This window comes from Oncorhynchus mykiss, chromosome 20, assembly GCF_013265735.2.
Source record: "Oncorhynchus mykiss isolate Arlee chromosome 20, USDA_OmykA_1.1, whole genome shotgun sequence".
In the NCBI taxonomy this organism is placed as follows: domain Eukaryota; kingdom Metazoa; phylum Chordata; class Actinopteri; order Salmoniformes; family Salmonidae; genus Oncorhynchus; species Oncorhynchus mykiss.
In genome coordinates, this window is record NC_048584.1 from 43,037,494 (window position 1) to 43,060,416 (window position 22,923).

Sequence of the window (22,923 nt, forward strand, 5' to 3'; positions counted from 1 at the left end):
AGGGTCTAATTTGTCACCTTTTATGTATGGGGGTTATGAGCCCCTGGTTCCAAATATTTTTTATAATTTTTTTTTTTTTAAATGTACCTTTATTTTACTAGGCAAATCAGTTAAGAACAAATTCTTATTTTCAATTACGGCCTGGGAACAGTGGGTTAACTGCCTGTTCAGGAGCCAGAACGACAGATTTTGTACCTTATCAGCTCAGGAATTTGAACTTGCAACCTTTCGGTTACTAGTTCAATGCTCTAACCACTAGGCTACGCTTCCACCTCTACACTCTAACCACTAGGCTACGCTGCCACCTCTACACTCTAACCACTAGGCTACGCTGCCACCTCTACACTCTAACCACTAGGCTACGCTGCCACCTCTACACTCTAACCACTAGGCTACGCTGCCACCTCTACACTCTAACCACTAGGCTACGCTGCCACCTCTACACTCTAACCACTAGGCTACGCTGCCACCTCTACACTCTAACCACTAGGCTACGCTGCCACCTCTACACTCTAACCACTAGGCTACGCTGCCACCTCTACACTCTAACCACTAGGCTACCCTGCCGCCCCAGGAAGCAGCAGTTCTCCTAAACCAGGTTGAGTAGTTTTACTATGGCATCCTGCAGGAGCACAGTGTTTCAAAGCATTTCATTATTGATGCTGTAGATGTTGATGCCACAGGCCTTTCCAGGTTTAAGGTTTTGTATTTTCTTTGATAGTTCCGCCCGTGTCATTTGGGTGTTTTAGGGAGCTGAGTTTTTCTCTAATATATATTTTTGTTTAATGTTAAGGTTTCTCTCTCTAAGTGCTGTGGGCCTCACTTCCTCTCAAAACACTGTGGGCCTTTTTTCCCTATCTCTCTCTCTCTCTCTCCCTCTCTCTCTCTCTCTCTCTCTCTCTCTCTCTCTCTCAAAACACTGTGGGCCTTTTTTCCCTATCTCTCTCTCTCTCTCTCCCTCTCTCTCTCTCTCTGTCTCTCTCTCTCTCTCTCTCTCTCTCTCTCTCTCTCTCTCTCTCTCTCTCTCTCTCTCTCTCCCTCTCTCGCTCTCAAAACACTGTGGGCCTCTCCTAATTCAATGGGCTTCATTGGCATGGGAAACATACAGTATGTTCACATTGCCAATAAAGCTAGTGAACAGAAAACATTACACTTACAAAGGTTCCAAAGGAATAGAGACATTTAAAATGTCATATTATGTATTTATACAGTGTTGTAATGATGTGCAAATAGTTAAAGTACAAAAAGGAAAATAAATAAACATAAATATGAGTTGTATTTACAATGGTGTTTCTTGTGGCAACAGGTCACACATTTTGTTGCTGTGATGACACACTGTTGTATCAAAATTTGATTTGTTTTTTCTAATTCTTTGTGGGCCTGTGAAATCTGAGGGACATATGTGTCTCTAATATGGTCATACATTGGGCAGGAGGTTAGGAAGTGCAGCTCAGTTTCCACCTCATTTTGTGGGCAGTGTGCAAATAGCCTGTCTTCTCTTGAGAGCCATGTCTGCCTATGGCGGCCTCTCTCATTAGCAAGGCTATGCTCACAGAGTCTGTACATAGTCAAAGCTTTCCTTAATTGTTGGTCAGTCACAGTGGTCAGGTATTCTGCCACTGTGTACTCTCTGTTTAGGGCCAAATAGCATTCTAGTTTGCTCAGTTTGTTTGGTTAATTCTTTCCCATGTGTCAAGTAATTATCTTTTTGTTTTCTCATGATTTGGTTTGGTCTAATTGTGCTGCTGTCCTGGGGCTCTGTGGGGTCTGTTTGTGTTTGTGAACATAGCCTCAGGACCATAAAGGACAATGGGTTCTATAACTGATTCAAGTATTTTTAGCCAGTTCCTAATTAGTATGTTGAATTTTATGTTCCTTTTCATGGCATCGTCTCAGATTGTTCACGGCTTTGTGAAAGTTACCTGTGGCGCTGATGTTTAGGCCGAGGTATGTATAGTTTTTTGTGTGCTCTAGGACAACGGTTTCCAGATGATATTTGTATCTGTGGTCCTGGCGACTGGACCTTTTTTGGAACACAAATATTTTTGTGTTACTGAGATTTACTGTCTGGGCCCAAGTCTGACAGAATCTGTGCAGAAGATCTAGGTGCTGCTGTAGGCCCTCCTTGGTTGGTGACAGAAGCACCAGATCATCAGCAAACAGCAGACATTTGACTTCAGATTCTAGTAGGGGGAGGCCGGGTGCTGCAGACTTTTCTAGTGCCCTCGCCAATTCATTGATATATATGTTGAAGAGGGTGGGGCTTAAGCTGCACCCCTGTCTCACCCCTGTCTCACCCCACGACCATGTGGGAAGAAATGTTACTTTGCCAATTTTAACCACATACTTGTTGTTTGTCTACATGGATTTTATAATGTCGTATGTTTTACCCCCAACACCACTTTCTATACATTTGCATAGCAGACCCTCATGCCAAATTGAGTCGAAAGCTTCTTTTTTTTTTTAAATCAACAAAGCATGAGAAGACTTTGCCTTTGTTTTGGTTTGTTTGGTTGTCAATTAGAATGTGCAGGGTGAATACATGGTCTGTTGTACGGTAATTTGGTAAAAAGCCAATTTGACATTTGCTCAGTACATTGTTTTCATTGAGGAAATGTACGAGTCTGCTGTTAATGATAACGCAGAGGATTTTCCCAAGGTTGCTGTTGACGCATATCCCACGGTAGTTATTGGGGTCAAATTTGTCTCCACTTTTGTGGATTGGGGTGATCAGTGATTGGTTCCAAATATTGGGGAAGATGCCAGAGCTGAGGATGTTAAAGAGTTTTAGTATAGCCAATTGGAATTTGTTGTCTGTATATTTGATCATTTCATTGAGGATACCATCAACACCACAGGCCTTTTTGGGTTGAAGGGTTTTATCCTGCTAACTGTTCCAAATGTCCGAACTGAATTTGGTAAAAGGGCTTTTATGCCCTCTACGCCATCGTCTTGGAACGCCTTACAAAATACTTTTAAACTGGAAGAACTTGTCCCGATTGGTGTTTTTAAATCACTGATGAAGGATTTTGAGGCTGATTCCCTGACCTGTCAATGTTTTGAATTTGCTGTCTTATAATCTTGTGAATTCAATTGTTTTTACTAGAATTTTTTGTAATGACTTGGTGCTGCCTATCTTGGCCAGGACGCTCTTGAAAATGAGATTTTAAATCTCAATGAGCCCTTCCTGGTTAAATAAATGTTAAAAATATATTATAATAAAACACCACGTGCCTTTTTGGGTTGGAGGGTTTGTATTTTGTCCTGTAGCTCATTCTATGTAATTGGAGAATCCAGTGGGTTCTGGTAGTCTTTAATAGCTGATTATAAGATCTGTATTTGATCATGTATATGTTTTTGCTCTTTATTCTTTGTTATAGAGCCAAAAGAGAATGGAGAAGTGGTTTACCCATACATCTCTATTTTGGATAGATAACTCTTTGTGTTTGTCTATGGATTCTTCAATTACATTGAGCTGATTTCTGACTGCTGTTCCTTCCTTTTCCGTAGTGTATTTCTGTATTGTTTTAGTGATTCACCATAGTGAAGGCACCGTGTACCTCTTTCTCTCTCAAAGCACCGTGGACCTCTTTCTCTCTCAAAGCATTGTGGGCCTCCCTCTGTCTCTCTCTCAAAGCATTGTGGGCCTCTCTCTGTCTCTCTCTCAAAGCATTGTGGGCCTCTCTCTGTCTCTCTCTCAAAGCATTGTGGGCCTCTCTCTCTCTCTCTCTCTCTGTCTGTCTCTCTCAGAGCAATGTGGGCCTCTCTCTCTCAGAGCACCGTGGGCCTCTCTCTCTCAGAGCACCGTGGGCCTGTCTCTCTCAGAGCACCGTGGGCCTCTCTCTCTCAGAGCACTGTGGGCCTGTGGGCCTGTGGGTCTCTCTCTCTCTCTCTCTCTCTCTCTCTCTCTCTCTCTCTCTCTCTCTCTCTCTCTCTCTCTCTCTCTCTCTCTCTCTCTCTCTCTCTCTCTCTCTCTCTCTCTCTCTCTCTCTCCCTCCCTCCCTGTGGGCCCCTCTCTGTCTCTCTCTCTCTGTCTCTCTCTCTCTCTCTTTCTCTCTTTGTTTCTCTCACGGCACTGTGGGCCTCTCTCTGCCTCTCTCAGAGCACCGTGGGCCTCTCTCTGTCTCTCTCTCTCTCTCTCTATCTGTCTCTCTCAGAGCAAGGTGGGCCTCTCTCTCTCTCTCTATCTCTCTCTCTCTCTCTCTCTCTCCCTCCCTCTCCCTCTCTCTCTCTCTCTGTCTCTCTCAGAGCACTGTGGGCCTCTCACTGTCTCTTAATATATGTGACTATCAGAGGGGCTACTGGACTATGTCTCTGTGACAGTGTTAATGCTGACTGACCAATGAGGAAGCTTGTTCACACCGACTAACTGTATGTGTGGTATCATTTCCTTTAAAGTGTCCCGATACAACAGTCATTAATCCGCAGGCCTGTTAGCTGACAAAGGTGTTATGACACCGTGTTAGAGTTTGATTTGGTTCGGTCATGTTTGAATTTTATATATTTATTTATATGTATATTTATTTATCTTTATTTTTTATCTTTTATCCGCACAACTGAATTTCTTTCTGGAAAAATAAATGAATAATATGTCTTATTATTAGAGGATCTTCAGGGAGGGTGTGTGGTAGTATGGATTAGTAGAGGATCTTCAGGGAGGGTGTGTGGTAGTATGGAGTAGTAGAGGATCTTCAGGGAGGGTGTGTGGTAGTATGGATTAGTAGAGGATAGGAGGAGGGAGGGTGTGTGGTAGTATGTGTGTGTGGTAGTATGCAGTATGGGTGTGTGTGGTAAAATGTATGTGGTAGTATGCAGTATGTGTGTGTGGTAATATGTGTGTGTGTGTGTGTGGTATTATGCAGTATGTGTGTGTGTGTGTGTGTGTGGTAGTATGTGTGTGTGTGTGGTAGTATGTGTGTGTGTGTGTGGTAGTATGTGTGTGTGTGTGGTAGTATGTGTGTGTGTGTGGTAGTATGCAGTATGTGTGTGTGTGTGGTAGTATGCAATATGTGTGTGTGTGTGGTAGTATGCAGTATGTTTGTGTGTGGCAGTATGTGTGTGTGTGTGTGATAGTATGCAGTATGTGTGTGGGTGTGGTAGTATGTGTGTGTGTGTGTGGTAGTATGTGTGTGTGTGTGTGTGTGGTAGTATGTATGTGTGTGTGTGGTAGTATGCAGTATGTGTGTGTGTGGTAGTATGTGTGTGTGTGTGGTAGTATGTGTGTGTGTGTGTGTGTGGTAGTATGCAGTATGTGTGTGTGTGTGGTAGTATGTGTGTGTGTGTGTGTGTGGTAGTATGTGTGTGTGTGTGTGGTAGTATGCAGTATGTGTGTGTGTGGTAGTATGTGTGTGTGTGTGGTAGTATGTGTGTGTGTGTGGTAGTATGCAGTATGTGTGTGTGTGTGGTAGTATGCAGTATGTGTGTGTGTGGTAGTATGGAATATTAGAGGATAGGAGGAGGGAGGGTGTGTGGTAGTATGTGTGTGTGTGTGGTAGTATGTGTGTGTGTGTGGTAGTATGCAGTGTGTGTGTGTGTGTGTGTGTGTGTGTGGTAGTATGTGTGTGTGTGTGGTAGTATATGTGTGTGTGTGTGTGGTAGTATGTGTGTGTGTGTGGTAGTATGCAGTGTGTGTGTGTGTGTGTGTGTGTGTGTGTGTGTGTGGTAGTATGTGTGTGTGTGTGGTAGTATGTGTGTGTGTGTGGTAGTATGCAGTATGTGTGTGTGTGTGTGTGTGTGTGTGGTAGTATGTGTGTGTGTGTGGTAGTATGCAGTATGTGTGTGGTAGTATGTGTGTGTGTGTGGTAGTATGCAGTATGTGTGTGTGTGGTAGTATGTGTGTGTGTGTGTGGTAGTGTGTGTGTGTGTGTGTGGTAGTATGTAGTATGTGTGTGTGTGGTAGTATGTGTGTGTGTGTGTGTGTGGTAGTATGCAGTATGTGTGTGTGTGGTAGTATGTGTGTGTATATGTGTCTGTGTGTGTGTGTGTGTGTGTGTGTGTGTGTGTGTGTGTGTGTGTGTGTGTGTGTGTGTGTGTGTGTGTGTGTGCGGTAGTATGCAGTACGTGTGTGTGCGGTAGTATGCAGTATGTGTGTGTGTGTGTGTGTGTGCGGTAGTATGCAGTATGTGTGGTAGTATGCAGTATGTGTGTGTGTGGTAGTATGCAGTGTGTGTGTGGTAGTGTGCAGTATGTGTGTGGTAGTATGCAGTATGTGTGTGTGTGGTAGTATGTGTGTGTGTGTGGTAGTATGCAGTATGTGTGTGTGTGTGTGTGTGGTAGCATGCAGTATGTGTGTGGTAGTATGCAGTATGTGTGTGTGTGTGTGGTAGTATGCAGTATGTGTGTGTGTGGTAGTATGCAGTATGTGTGTGTGTGGTAGTATGCAGTATGTGTGTGTGTGGTAGTATACAGGATGTGTGTGGTAGTATGCAGTATGTGTGTGTGTGTGTGTGGTAGTATGCAGTATGTGTGTGTGTGTGTGTGTGGTAGTATGCAAGATGTGTGTGGTAGTATGCTGGATGTGTGTGGTAGTATGCAGTATGTGTGTGTGTGTGTGTGTGTGTGTGTGTGTGTGTGGTAGTATGCAAGATGTGTGTGGTAGTATGCTGGATGTGTGTGGTAATATGCAGGATGTGTGTGGTAGTATGCAGGATGTGTGTGGTAGTATGCAGGATGTGTGTGGTAGAATGCAGGATGTGTGTGGTAGTATGCAGGATGTGTGTGGTAGTATGCAGGATGTGTGTGGTAGTATGCAGGATGTGTGTGGTAGTATGCAGGATGTGTGTGGTAGTATGCAGGATGTGTGTGGTAGTATGCATGATGTGTGTGGTAGTATGCAGGATGTGTGTGGTAGTATGCAGGATGTGTTTGGTAGTATGCAGGATTTGTGTGGTAGTATGCAGAATGTGTGTGGTAGTATGCAGGATGTGTGTGGTAGTATGCAGGATGTGTGTGGTAGTATGCAGGATGTGTGTGGTAGTATGCAGGATGTGTGTGGTAGAATGCAGCATGTGTGTGGTAGTATGCAGGATTTGTGTGTTAGTAAGCAGGATGCGTGTGGTAGTATGCAGTATGTGTTTGGTAGTATGCAGAATGTGTGTGGTAGTATGCATGATGTGTGTGGTAGTATGCAGGATGTGTGTGGTAGTATGCAGGATGTGTGTGGTATCATATAGTAAGTTTACAGTTGTAATTCAGTCTTGGTCTGCTGTTGGGGTTGGGCCTATAGCAGTATACCTTACCCTAACCTTAACCCTAACCCCTAACCCTAACCCTTAACCCAACCTAAACCTAACCGTAACCCTTAACCTAAACGTAACCCTTAACCCAAAACCTAACCCTAGCCCTAAACTTAACCCTAACCTCAACCCCTTAACCTAACCACTAACCACTAACCCTAAACCTAACCACTAACCCTAAACCTAAGCCTAAGCTTAACCCGTAACCCTTAACCCAAAACATAACCACTAACCCTAAACCTAACTGTAACCCTAACCTTAACCCATAAGCCTAACCCATAACCCAAAGCCTAAACCTAACCACTAACCCCTTACCCTATTTCTAACACTAACCCTAATTGTAAATACAACCCTAAAGCTTTTGGGAAATGTCACCTCGAGGGAGAATGTTCCTTGTTTTATGATTTAGGTCCCCCCCCCCCCACACACACACACATACGTTGGGATTGGGCCTATAGCATTGTGGTTCTGCATTGACGTCATTGTGAGGACTTACTGCTGTGCTTCAGTCTAAAATAGCTCCCTGGGCTAGGTTTGGAAAGCCAGTGCTCTCTGAAGGAATGTTTAAAACAACAAACACACGACAGCTCCGTCTTCCTTCGAGACACACAATACAGCCCCCTTCACATGTTACAAATGCTGCTTTCACATAGGATTTACGGTATTTTGGCTGTACATTTTTTATTTTTTTTTAAATCATAAAAAATATATAAATAATTATAAAATTGTTATTGGTTTAGACACATACATAAGAAGAAACAACAGACTAATAAAAATAACATACATAGAGTTTAATTGTTTAATTGTTTAATTGTTAAAGGTTTGTGTAACCATGGCTGCGGCATGCAAATTAAACAATGAATTAGTTTTTTTGTTCAAAACACAGACCAGACACATCGACCCGATCAGTAGGGCTGTCCCCGACAAACAAACAAAATCTTGGTCGACCGAAAGACATCTGTTCTTTCCACCAATCGTTTGGGTCTACATTTTTAAACTTGTTTTATCCATAGATAGACACACCCCATGTGTTTTAATAAAATCAACTACTGTATATGTATTGAGCTTGTCTAATGCTTTAAGTCAAACGCCTCAAGAGGGTGTCAGAGATCTAGATAGCCAGAATTTAAAAAAAATTCAGCTGACCCAACTGTTCTCCTCCCGCTCCTGCTGGCTGGCTCAGATTCTGACGTTACTCTCCTGAAGTTGCCCGGTAAGATGCGACACGAGGAGTCATGTCGAATGCTAGTTTATTTTACAATTTCTACCAATCTGCATGCCAGTTATGGTTTTCATATGCACATTTTCGTGAAACAGTTTAATTTAATTTATAATAATGCCGTCATATCTCAAAATCATTGTCATGTAGTTTGTAGTAATCAAAATTCTATCCAATTCTAAATGAAAATGATGCAAACTTAAAAACGAACTTCTGTTGCCAATTATGTAACAAATAGGCTACATAAAGCCAGCAAATAAAAACATTGCAGCCTCCAATATCCTGATAAAAATAAATATCCTATAAATCGCTTTGGCTACACATGGCCTGTCTGCAACGAACTTGAAACATTGTATCAACTATTACCTTGGGTCCAGCCCAAAGGGTCCAGCCCTGCTCTCAACCTTTGCCTCTCCCGAGTCTGTTGGGGAGTTGCAGCGATGAGACAAAATTCGGGGGGGGGGGGTGTGATATTTTTAAACAGACCAGATGCTTTTTTGATCCATGTTTCTTTCCAACTCTACTATGTTAATGAGCGTAGAGACTTATCTTCATCATGACACCCATTAATCCTATTTTCAAAATAAGGTTCATATCAGGTTCATATTTCACAACTTCCTCCGCAGGCTTTTGGAGTTTCAATAACCACAGGACTACACTGCTACATGTTTCTGATCAGTGATTTAGGCTACATTATAGCATGCTAAATGTTTCTGATCAGTGATTTATGCTACATTATAGCATGCTAAATGTTTCTGATCAGTGATAGATAACTCTTGATTTAGGCTACATTATAGCATGCTAAATGTTTCTGATCAGTGATTTAGGCTACATTATAGCATGCTAAATGTTTCTGATCAGTGATTTAGGCTACATTATAGCATGTTAAATGTTTCTGATCGGTGATTTAGGCTACATTATAACATGCTAAATGTTTCTGATCGGTGATTTAGGCTACATTATAGCATGCTACATGTTTCTGATCAGTGATTTAGGTTACATTATAACATGCTAAATGTTTCTGATCGGTGATTTAGGCTACATTATAGCATGCTACATGTTTCTGATCAGTGATTTAGGTTACATTATAACATGCTAAATGTTTCTGATCGGTGATTTAGGCTACATTATAACATGCTAAATGTTTCTGATCAGTGATTTAGGCTACATTATAACATGCTAAATGTTTCTGATCGGTGATTTAGGCTACATTATAACATGCTAAATGTTTCTGATCAGTGATTTAGGCTACATTATAGCATGTTAAATGTTTCTGATCAGTGATTTAGGCTACATTATAGCATGCTAAATGTTTCTGATCAGTGATTTAGGCTACATTATAGCATGCTAAATGTTTCTGATCAGTGATTTAGGCTACATTATAGCATGCTAAATGTTTCTGATCAGTGATTTAGGCTATATTATAGCATGCTAAATGTTTCTGATCAGTGATTTAGGCTACATTATAGCATGCTACATGTTTCTGATCAGGGATTTAGGCTACATTATAGCATGCTACATGTTTCTGATCAGTGATTTAGGTTACATTATAACATGCTAAATGTTTCTGATCGGTGTTTAGGCTACATTATAACATATAACGTTGTGATTGCCTGCAATGACAACAAGCTCAGTCCGATGATGCTGTGACACACTGCCTCAGACCATGACAGACCCTCCACCTCCAAATCAATCCCACTCCAGAGTACAGGCCTCGGTGTAACGCTCATTTCTTCAATGATAAATGCAAATCCGACCATCACCCCTGGTGAGACAAAACCGCAACTCGTCAGTGAAGAGCACTTATTGCCTACCGTCTGTAAGCTGTTAGTGTCTTAACGACCGTTCCACAGGTGCATGTTCATTAATTGTTTATGGTTCATTGAAAACCATGGGAAACAGTGTTTAAACCCTTTACAATGAAGATCTGTGAAGTTAGAGAAACAGTGTTTAAACCCTTTACAATGAAGATCTGTGAAGTTAGAGAAACAGTGTTTAAACCCTTTACAATGAAGATCTGTGAATTTATTTGGATTGTTACGATTTATCTTTGAAAGACAGGGTCCTGAAAAAGGGACGTTTCTTTTTTTGCTGAGTTTTGTTGTAATGAGCACATGAATTCTGGGACCATGTCTCCTAGCTAGTCTCCTTGTTTCCTTTGTCTTGTTGCCTTGTCTCCTCCACTGCAGTGTAACAGTTTGTTTCATCTTCTTCTTTCAGACACGTCATCATCATCATCAGCTAAAGAAGGCAGCAGGGTAAGTGTTGCGTCCGTCTGTCTGTCTGTCGGTCTGTCTGTCTGTCTGTGTGTCTGTCTGTCGGTCCGTCTGTCTGTCTGTCGGTCTGTCTGTCTGTCTGTCTGTGTGTCTGTCTGTCGGTCTGTCCGTCTGTCTGTCGGTCTGTGTGTCTGTCTGTCTGTCGGTCTGTCCGTCTGTCTGTCTGTCTGTCGGTCTGTGTGTCTGTCTGTGTGTCGGTCTGTCCGTCTGTCGGTCTGTCTGTGTGTCTGTCTGTCTGTCTGTCTGTCTGTCTGTGTGTCTGTCTGTCTGTCTGTCTGTCTGTGTGTCGGTCTGTCTGTCTGTCTGTCTGTGTGTCTGTGTGTCTGTGTGTCGGTCTGTCTGTCTGTGTGTCTGTCTGTGTGTCTGTCTGTCTGTCTGTCTGTCTGTCTGTGTGTCTGTCTGTCTGTCTGTCTGTCTGTCTGTCTGTCTGTCTGTCTGTCTGTCTGTCTGTGTGTCTGTCTGTGTGTCTGTCTGTCTGTCTGTCTGTCTGTCTGTCTGTGTGTCTGTGTGTCTGTCTGTCTGTCTGTCTGTCTGTCTGTCTGTCTGTCTGTGTGTCTGTGTGTCTGTGTGTCTGTCTGTCTGTCTGTCTGTCTGTCTGTCTGTCTGTCTGTCTGTGTGTCGGTCTGTCTGTCTGTCTGTGTGTCTGTGTGTCTGTCTGTCTGTCTGTCTGTCTGTCTGTCTGTCTGTGTGTCTGTGTGTCTGTGTGTCTGTCTGTCTGTGTGTCGGTCTGTCTGTCTGTCTGTGTGTCTGTGTGTCTGTCTGTCTGTCTGTCTGTCTGTCTGTCTGTGTGTCTGTGTGTCTGTCTGTCTGTCTGTCTGTCTGTCTGTCTGTCTGTCTGTCTGTCTGTCTGTCTGTCTGTGTGTCGGTCTGTCTGTCTGTCTGTGTGTCTGTGTGTCTGTCTGTCTGTCTGTCTGTCTGTCTGTCTGTCTGTCTGTGTGTCTGTGTGTCTGTGTGTCTGTCTGTCTGTGTGTCGGTCTGTCTGTCTGTCTGTGTGTCTGTGTGTCGGTCTGTCTGTGTGTCTGTCTGTCTGTGTGTCTGTCTGTCTGTCTGTCTGTGTGTCTGTGTGTCTGTGTGTCGGTCTGTCTGTCTGTCTGTCTGTCTGTGTGTCTGTGTGTCTGTCTGTCTGTGTGTCTGTGTGTCCGTCTGTCCGTCTGTCCGTCTGTGTGTCTGTGTGTCCGTGTGTCCGTCTGTCCGTCTGTCTGTTTTAACTTTTTATGTAGCATCCAACCAGACTAACTGAGATATGGCTTTTTCTTTGCAACTCTGCCTAGAAGGCCAGCATCCCGGAGTCGTCTCTTCACTGTTGACCTTGAGACTGGTGTTTTGCGGGTACTATTTAATGAAGCTGCTAGTTGAGCTCCTGTTGAGGCGTCTGTTTCTCAAGCTAGAAACTCTAATGTACTTTTCCTCTTGCTCAGTTGTGCACCGGGGCCTCCCCCTCCTCTTTCTATTCTGGTTAGGGCCAGTTTGCTCTGTTCTGTGAAAGGAGTAGTTCACAGCTGTGTACGAGATCTTCAGTTTCTTGACAATTTCTCACATGGAATAGCCTTACTTGCTCAGAAGAAGAATAGACTGACGAGTTTCAGAAGAAAATCCGTTGTTTCTGGCCATTTTGAGCCTGTAATCAAACCCGCAAATGCTGATGCTCCAAATACTCAACTAGTCTAACGAAGGCCAGTTTTATTGCTTCTTTAATTAGCACAATAGTTTTCAGCTGTGCTAACATAATTGCAAAAGGGTTTTCTAATGATCAATTAGCCTTTTAAAATGATAAACTTGGGATTAGCTAAAACAATGTGCCATTGGAACACAGGAGTGATGGTTGCTGATAATGGGCCTCTGTACGCCTATGTAGATATTCCATTAAAATAATCAGCCGTTTCCAGCTACAATAGTCATTCACAACATTAACAATGTCTACACTGTATTTCTGATCAATTTGATGTTGTTATAATGGACAAAAATGTGCTTTTCTTTTTCTTTCAACAAAAAAAAATATAAAGGAAATATATAAAGGAAAATCACATTTACATGAGTTTCATGATTGTTAAGTTACAGCCTCAAATGGATTAAGTCTTCTTTTCCCCCCCTCAATCTACACACAATACCCCATAATGACAAAGCAAAAATATTCACATTTCTTGCTAATTTATTACAAATAAAAACTGAAATATGCATTTACAAAACTATTCATACCCTTTGCTCATTACTTTGCTGAAGCACCTTTGGCAGTGATTACAGCCTCGAGTCTTCTTGGGTATGATGCTACAAGCTTGGTACACCTGTATTTAGGTGTCTCCTTTTCCTCTCTGCAGATCCTCTCAAGCTCTGTTGGATGGAGAGCTTCGCTGCACAGCTATTTTCAGGTCTCCAGAGATGTTTGATCGGGTTCAAATCCGGGCTCTGGCTTGGCCACTCAAGGACATTGAGACTTGTCCCAAAGCTACTCCTGCGTTGTCTTGGCTGTGTGCTTAGGGTCGTTGTCCTGTTGAAGGGTGAACCTTTGCCTCAGTCTGAGGTCCTGAGTGCTCTGGAGCAGGTTTTCACCAAGGATCTCGCTGTACTTTGATCCATTCATCTTTCCCTCGATCCTGACTAGTCTCCCAGTCCCTGCCTCTGAAAAACATCCCCACAGCATGATGCTGCCACCACGCTTCACCGTAGGGATGGTGCCAGGTTTCCTCCAGACGTGACGCTTAGCATTCAGGCTAAATAGTTCAATCTTGTTTGAGAGAATCTTGTTTCTCATGGTCTGAGAGTCCTTAGGTGCCTTTTGGCAAACTCCAAGCAGGCTGTCATGTGCATTTTACTGAGGAGTGGCTTCCGTCTGGCCACTCTACCATAAATGCCGGATTGTTGGAGTGGTGCAGAGATGGTTGTCCTTCTGGAAAATTCTCCCATCTCCACAGAGGAACTCTGGAGCTCTGTCAGATTGACCATCGGGTTCTTGGTCACCTCCCTCCCTGACCAAGGCCCTTCTCCCCCGATTGCTCAGTTTGGCAGGGCGGCCAGCTCTAGGAAGAGTCTTGGTGGTACCAAACTTCTATCATTTAGGAATGGTGGAGGCCACTGTGTTCTTGGGGACCGTCAATGCTGCAGAAATGTTTTGGTACCCTTCCCCAGATCTGTGCATTGACACAATGCTGTCTCTGAGCTCTATGGACAATTTCTTCAACCTCATGGCTTGGTTTTTGCTCTGACCTGCACTGTCAACTGTGGGACCTTATATAGACAGGAGTGTGCCTTACCAAATCACATCCAATCAATTGAATTTACCACAGGTGGACTCCAAGTTGTAGAAACATCTCAAGGATGATCAATGGAAACAGGATGCACCTGAGTTCAATTTCGATTCTCATAGCAAAGTGTCTGAATACTCATGTAAATAAGGTATTTCTGTTTATTATTTTTAATAACTGCAAAAAAACTGTTTTTGCGGTGTCTTTATGGGCTATTGCGTGTAGAATGATGAGGACATTTTTTTTATTTAATCCATTTTAGAAGAAGGCTGTAATGTAACAAAATGTGGAAAAAGTCAAGGGGTCTGAATACTTTCCTAATGTACTGTACCTCGGCCTAAACATCAGCGCCACAGGTAACTTCCACAAAGCTGTGAACGATCTGAGCGACAAGGCAAGAAGAGCCTTCTACTCCATCAAAAGGAACATCAAATCAACATGCCAGTTAGGATCTGGCTAAAAATACTTGAACCAGTTATAGAACCCATTGCCCTTTATGGTTGTGAGGTCTGGGATCCGCTCACCAACCTAGAATTAACTAAATGGGACAAACACCAAAGTGCGACTTCGCATGCAGAATTCTGCAAAAATATCCTCCGTGTACAACGTAGAACACCAAATAATGCATGCAGAGCAGAATTACGCCGATATTCGGCAATTATCAAAATCCAGAAAAGAGACGTTCAATTCTACAACCACCTAAAAGGAAATGATTCCCAAACCTTCCATTACAAAGCCATCACCTACAGAGTGATGAACCTCGAGAAGAGTCCCCTAATCAAGCTGGTCCTGGGGCTCTGTTCACAAACACAAACAGACCCCACAGAGCCCCAGGACAGCAACACAATTAGACCCAACCAAATCATGAGAAAACAAAAAGATAATTACTTGACACATTGGAAAGAATTAACAAAAAACTGAGCAAACTAGAATGCTATTACAAAGCAGAATACCTGACCACTGTGATTGACCCAAAATGAAGGAAAGCTTTGACTATGTACAGACTCAGTGAGCATAGCCTTGCTATTGAGAAAGGCCACCGTAGGCAGACATGGCTCTCAAGAGAAGACAGTCTATATGAACACTGCCCACAAAATGAGGTGGAAACTGAGCTGCACTTCCTAACCTCCTGCCAAATGTATGACCATATTAGAGACACATATTTCCCTCAGATTACACAGACCCACAAAGAATTTGAGAACAAATCCAATTTTGATAAACTCCCATATCTACTGGTTGAAATTCCACAGTGTGCCATCACAGCAGCAAGATTGGTGACCTGTTACCACAAGAAAAGGGCCGTGAAGTGAAGAACAAACACCATTGTAAAAACAACCCATATTTACGTTGATTTATTTTCCCTTTTGTACTTGAACTATTTGCACATCATTACGACACTGTAATGACATATACATAATATGACATAGAAAAGTCTGTATTCCTTTGGAACTTCTGTGAGTGTAATGTTTACTGTTCATTTCTATTTCACTTCTTTTTCCCCATGCCAAAAAAGCCTTTTGTATTGAATTGAATTGATATTTTGAATGCTAAGTCATTAAGGCGACCAAGCTTAACTAGGAGAGAACAGACAACGGCTCCAACTTCAATTTGCAGCGAGGTGTGAAGTGAGATGTACGAAAGCACTTTGAGCCCAACAATGGCAGCAGAGTTTCACAGCCGCCCCCACCCAAATGCAGAGGCCTCTTTGGCCTCAGAGGTCATCACAGTACAGTACCCCTTGGATGTAAAAAAACAAAAAAAAGAAAATGAGAAGGCACAGAAAGTACAAAACGAAGCTCCTCGTGGACAATCTAGAGTTGCTGACTGCTGCACATAAGGAACTTAATCTTCCTCACAGACCATCCCCTGGCACTGTGCTATATTAACCAGACCATCCCCTGGCATGGCACAGTGCTATATTAACCAGACCATCCCCTGGCATGGTACAGTGCTATATTAACCAGACCATCCCCTGGCATGGCACAGTGCTATATTAACCAGACCATCCCCTGGCACAGTGCTATATTAACCAGACCATCCCCTGGCATGGCACAGTGCTTTATTAACCAGACCATCCCCTGGCATGGCACAGTGCTATATTAACCAGACCATCCCCTGGCACTGTGCTATATTAACCAGACCATCCCCTGGCATGGCACAGTGCTATATTAACCAGACCACCCCCTGGCACAGTGCTATATTAACCTAACCATCCCCTGGCATGACACAGTGCTATATTAACCAGACCATCCCCTGGCATGGCACAGTGCTTTATTAACCAGACCATCCCCTGGCATGGCACAGTGCTATATTAACCAGACCATCCCCTGGCATGGCACAGTGCTATATTAACCAGACCATCCCCTGGCATGGCACAGTGCTATATTAACCAGACCATCCCCTGGCACAGTGCTATATTAACCAGACCATCCCCTGGCATGGTACAGTGCTATATTAACCAGACCATCCCCTGGCACAGTGCTATATTAACCAGACCATCCCCTGGCACAGTGCTATATTAACCAGACCATCCCCTGGCATGACACAGTGCTATATTAACCAGACCATCCCCTGGCATGGCACAGTGCTTTATTAACCAGACCATCCCCTGGCATGGCACAGTGCTATATTAACCAGACCATCCCCTGGCATGGCACAGTGCTATATTAACCAGACCATCCCCTGGCATGGCACAGTGCTATATTAACCAGACCATCCCCTGGCACAGTGCTATATTAACCAGACCATCCCCTGGCATGGTACAGTGCTATATTAACCAGACCATCCCCTGGCACAGTGCTATATTAACCAGACCATCCCCTGGTACAGTGCTATATTAACCAGACCATCCCCTGGCATGGCACAGTGCTATATTAACCAGACCATCCCCTGGCATGGCACAGTGCTATATTAACACACTACCCCTCTGTTAAGGGGGGGGGGGGTGTTAACGATGGGTGGAAATTCAGGATACTAGACAACTGAGACTGAGGACTGAGACAGCCAATGTCAACCTGTACTGCGCCATGCCAGTGGATGTTCTGGAACAGGGCAACCCCAAACTGTTCAGCTGAACTATCACAGAATCAAAGAGGAGCTCTCTCCTGGTGACGACTCCCCCAGCCAGAGGGTGTCAGACCAGATCCATAAACAGCCCCACAGACGAGCAACCCCAAGCAGAGGGTCACCCAGGTGGAAGTAAGGCAGGTGGAGCTCGAACAACAGGTCACCTTACTCCAGTCAACAGACCCAGACAACAGTCCATCACAACAACATCCCCTCAACCAGACAACAGTCCAGCACAACACCACCCCCTCAACCAGACCCAGACAACAGTCCATCACAACAACACCCCCTCAACCAGACCCAGACAACATTCCAGCACAACAACACCCCCTGAACCAGACCCAGACAACAACACCCCCTGAACCAGACCCAGACAACAACACCCCGTCAACCAGACAACAGTCCAGCTCAACACCACCCCATCAACCAGACCCAGACAACAGTCCAGCTCAACACCACCCCATCAACCAGACCCAGACAACAGTCCAGCTCAACAACACCCCGTCAACCAGACCCAGACAACAGTCCAGCTCAACAACACCCCGTCAACCAGACCCAGACAACAGTCCAGCTCAACAACACCCTGTCAACCAGACAACAGTCCAGCACAACACCACCCCCTCAACCAGACAACAGTCCATCACAACACCACCCCCTCAACCAGACCCAGACAACAGTCCAGCATAACAACGTCCTTTCAATCAGACCCAGAGAGCTGGAGGAGGATAGAGACATGCGTTCACTCTGTGAGACAGCATCAACAGGAACAAGAGGAGGAGCAGAAGGAGGCCCAGTGGCAGGAGAAGATGCACTTGAAGTTGCAAAAGAGAACAACCCATGAGAGAGCTGGCCACCCCAGCAGAGAAGCTAGCAGAACAACCCTAGACTCGGACCACAGCCTCAACATCACAGCAGAACAGATAAATGAAGACCCATCAACCCAGGAGACACCACCCGCTCCTAGCACCCATCCTGTCAAGCCCCTCCCACACACACTGAAGACACAAAAAAGCCACAGATTGTACTTCTTATGTACTCAAACAGGAAACAGGAAATACATACAGCAAAATACATTGTTCCCCAAAAACACAGTGTCTAAACTCTGGTGCTCAAACACACAGTGTCTAAACTCTGGTGCCCAAACACACAGTGTCTAAACTCTGGTGCCCAAACACACAGGTGTTTGGGCACCAAGACCTGCTATCTGAGGACCAACTAGGGTCACACAGACACATAATAATTCACACAGAAACAAATGACCTGAGGGAAAAGCAGGGAAGTGTGGCCACAACACTCAAGGAAGTGACTGATAAAGCTTCTTCCACTTTCCCCAACTCACGAGTGGGGAAATGTCTACCCTGATTCCACAAAAATATTTCCACCCTGCTACGACACAGCGGGTAAACGTAAGCCTTTCCCTTGACTGTGTCTCAAAACCTAATGTCTACCTGGCCCACCACTCCACCCTGGACTTGGACAGCCTTTATGACCAGGTCCACCTCCACAAGCCCGCAGTCCCCACCTTCGCCAGGACCCTAAAGGACATCACCCTCAACCGCATCCCCAACACATTACACAGGAGCAACAGAGCAACTGACACACAGCTGACACAGCTGACAACTGACACACAGCAACTGACACACAGCCCAGACCTGCGTGACCTGCGGGACATACACCTAACCTGGATGTGACACCATTCCCTCCCCCATATGCCGCCCTAGACACAACTATGACAAAACAACCAACATCACAACTCCTGCAGCTCAGTCTGTACATAGTCAATGGTAGACTTCAAGAGGACTCCAAAAGTAGGTACAGCGCATCCCTTTGCAGCAGTACTGAAGACAACTTTTTTTTTAATTGAACCTTTATTTAACAAGTCAGTTAAGAACAAATTCTAATTTACAATGATGGCCTACCCCGGCAAAACCTTGACGACGCTGGACCAATTGTGCGACGCCCTATGCTAGTCCCAATCACACCCAGATGTGATGCAGCCTGGATTCAAACCAGGGACTGTAGTGACACCTCTTGCACTGAGATGCAGTGTCTTAGACCGCTGCGCCACCCAGGAAGCCACAGACCTAAACCCAGAGTCTCTCAGAGCATTCCCAGTCAGCCCACTGACAACCTTATCAAACCATAGCCAAATCACAGCCTACTTGAACAGAGCAAAACCCAACCATGAGGAATCAAAGCCCAACAAACTGCATGCTATTAAGAAATGCTATAGATGGAAGGAAGATTGTGTAGAAAGCTACCAAAGAACAATTGGCAAAAAACAAACAAATCCAATCCCTCCTTAGACAACTCCCTGGACAAAATGTTCCCCTTCAATAGTGAAGGTGTACACTTAGCAGTAGAAAGCCTTGGACATTATATCATATCAGCTAACATATCATATGTATAAAATTAAATAAATCAAGTAGAACAATACATCCTCATCAACAGCAAATTCTAACGTTTTCTCAGTGAAAACAACTGTCAAATTGACTTCTTATCAAAAATATCATACGACAGACCACGTATACACCCTGCACACCCTAATTGACATACAAGCAAAACAAAACAAAAGCAAAGTCGTCTCATGGTTTGTTGATATAGAAAAAAAATAGGCTTTTGACTCAATTTAGCATGAGGGCCTGCTGTATAAACTGATGGAAAGTTTTTTTTGGGGGGGGCCTACGATGTTTTAAAATAAATGTACGCCAACATAAGTGTACGCGTTCAAAATTGGCAATAAACACACAGATTTCTTCTCTCAGGGCCGGGGAGTGAGACAGGGATGCAGCTTGAGCCCCACCCTCTTCAAGATGTATATTAATGACTAGAATAGTCTGCAGCACCTCAACTAGATTCTGAAATCAAATGTCTACTTTTTGCAGATTATCTGGTGCTTCTGTCTCCAACCAAGGCGATGCTACAACAGCACCTTGAGCTTCTGTACAGATTCTGTCAGACTTGGGCTCAGTAGGAAAAAAATAATAATTGTGTTCCAAAAAAGGTACAGATGCCAGGACACTGTTGCCCTAGAGCACACATAGAATTACACATACCTAAATAAAGTCAAGGGGTCTGAATACTTTCCGAATGCACTGTACCTCGGCCTAAACATCAGCACCTCAGGTAACTTCCACAAGGCTGTGAACAATCTGAGAAACAAGACAAAAAAAAGGGCTTGCTACGCAATCAAAAGGAACATAACATTTGACATCCCAATTAGGATCTGGCAAAAAGATACTCAGTTATAGAACCCATTGCCTTTTATGGTTGTGAGGTTTGGGGTCCACTCACCAACCAAGAATTCCCAAGAATGGGACAAACACCAAAGTGTGACTCTGCATGCAGAATTCTGCAAAAATATCCTCATCATACAAAGAAAACCCCCAAAATAATGCATGCAGAGCAAAATTAGGACCCACTAATTATCAAAATCCAGGAAATAGTTGTTAAAATCCACAACCACCTAGAGGAAAGCCCAAAACCTTCCATCACAAAGCCCTAACCTGTAATGACATGAACCTAGAAAAGAGTCCCCTCAGCCAGCTGGTTCTGGCTCTTTGTTCACAAATACAAACAGCCCACAGAGCCCCAAGGACAACAACACAATTTGAGCCAAACAAATTTTGAGAATGCAAAAATATAACTATTTGACACACTGGAAAAAATCAACCAAGAAACTGAGCAAATTTCAATTCTACCTTGCGCCTTAACAGAGTACACAGTAGCAGAGTACGTCAGGTACTGTGAGTGACCCAAAACTAAGAAAAGCCTTGACTATTTACAGCCGTAGGCAGATCTGGCTCTCAAGAGAAGACAGGATATGGCCCACAACATGAGGTGGAAACTGAGCTGCACTTCCTAAACTCCTGCCAAAATGTATGACCATACATTTTCGCTCAAACACAGACACATATTTCGCTCAAATTAAACAAACCCACAAAGAATTCTAACAAAATGTTGACAAACTCCCGTATCTGTTAGGCGGAACACAGCAGTGTGCAATCCCAGCCGCAAAATGTGTCACCTGCTGCCACAAGAAAAGGTCAACCAGTGGGTCAGAAACACCAATGTAAATATACATTTATGTCCCCTCATCGTTCATACATTCAACTAGTTGCACATTGTCACAACACTGTACATAGCTGATGTAGTAACAGTTTAAATTGTACACTACATTTACTGCTAATAATATAGGAATTTAAAAGTTGTTTAAAAGTTGTTATTCTCTTCACTCTTTTGTGTGTCTGTAATGATTGTGTCTGATTGTCTTTTGTCAATGTAAACACGTTTCTCATGCTAGGCCAGAAAAGGAGCGTCAGAGGATAGAGAGGGAAGTGAGAGAGGAAGAGAGAGAATCAACGTGTTCTGACCTCTCTCTCTCTCTCTCTCTCTCTCTCTCTCTCTCTCTCTCTCTCTCTCTCTCTCTCTCTCTCTCTCTCTCTCTCTCTCTCTCTCTCTCTCTCTCTCTCTCTCTCTCTCTCTCTCTCTCTCTCTCTCTCTCTCTGGCCCTGTGAAGGAGAGAGGGAGGCCTGGGCCTGTTATGTAACACTGTATAGAGATGTACAGCTGCTCCTCATTCAGCTGGGCAGTCAGGCGAGAGAGATGGAGAGATAGAGGTGGAGAGGAAGAAATGGAGAGAGGGAGCAAGGGAGAGAGAGATGGAGAGAGGGAGGGAGAAAGGTGGAGGGGGAGAAATGGAGGGAGGGAGGGAGGGAGGGAGGGAGGGAGGGAGAAAGGTGGAGGGGGAGAAATGGAAAGAGGGAGGGAGGGAGAGAGAGATGGAGAGAGGTAGAGAACGAGATGGAGAGAGGGAGGGAGAAAGGTGGAGGGGGAGAAATGGAGAGAGGGAGGGAGGGAGAGAGAGATGGGGGAGAGAGAGAGAGAGAGAGAGAGAGAGAGAGAGAGAGAGATATTAGAATCTAAAGGTCAGGGGTCAAGGGTTAAGGGTGTTAAAGGGTGGTGAGGATGAGAAGGTAAGGGGGAGAAATGGAGAGAGGGAGGGAGGGAGAGAGAGATGGGGGAGGGAGGGAGGGAGGTGGAGAGAAGTGGAGAGAGATGGAGAGAGGTAGAGAACGAGATGGAGAGAGGGAGTGTTTTAATCAGGGCTGAGTGAGGACTGATGATGCCTTTTAATGAAGCAACACATTCATTAATGCATTTGATTCAATGGAACCTAGGAATCCCTGGAAAACAGCAGCAATTGTTAATGAATAATGATGGGGAAAATCTCAATTAATTATATTGAAAAATCAAATGCAAATGTTCACAGTTAGATTACAATCACAGTCAACTTGTGCAGTCGGCAGTTTCATGGTATGTGTAACGTTTGTGTCTCTGGTACAGTACCAGGACAGTAACATGCAGAAGTTGGTGCATGACCTCACCAGTTGTCTGGAACAGTGTCTGGACACTAAGCTGCTTCTCTATGACCTGTGTACCATCATCAAAACAGGTGGGTAACACACACACACACACACACACATACACACATAAACACATACACATACACACACACACACACACACACACACACACACACACAGTAGAAGTCGGAAGTTTACATACACTTATGATGGAGTCATTCAACACCTCCATAAACTATAGTTTTGGCAGGTCAGTTAGGACATCTACTTTGTGCATGACACAATGTTTCCAACCATTGTTTACAGATTATTTCACTTATATTTCACTTAATCACAATTCCAGTGGGTCAGAAGTTTACATACACTACATTGACTGTGCCTTTAAAGAGCTTGGAAAACTCCAGAAAATGATGTCATGACTGTTGAAGCTTCTGATAGGCTAATTGACATCATTTGAGTCAATTGGAGGTGTACCTGTGGATGTATTTCAAGGCCTACCTTCAAACTCAGTGCCTCTTGACA

The 22,923-nt window shown here is 44.0% G+C and overlaps 1 protein-coding gene across 1 annotated transcript in view; it reads left to right on the plus strand.

The window, feature by feature from the left end:
• LOC110499502 (cAMP and cAMP-inhibited cGMP 3',5'-cyclic phosphodiesterase 10A) overlaps positions 1-22,923 on the plus strand; it is a 170,947-nt gene that overhangs the window by 86,545 nt on the left and 61,479 nt on the right. Inside the window, exons 3-4 of the mRNA XM_036956385.1 lie at positions 10,675-10,712; positions 22,382-22,490. Of these exons, the coding sequence (XP_036812280.1) occupies positions 10,675-10,712; positions 22,382-22,490 (147 nt within the window). The remainder of the gene's footprint in view (positions 1-10,674; positions 10,713-22,381; positions 22,491-22,923) is intronic.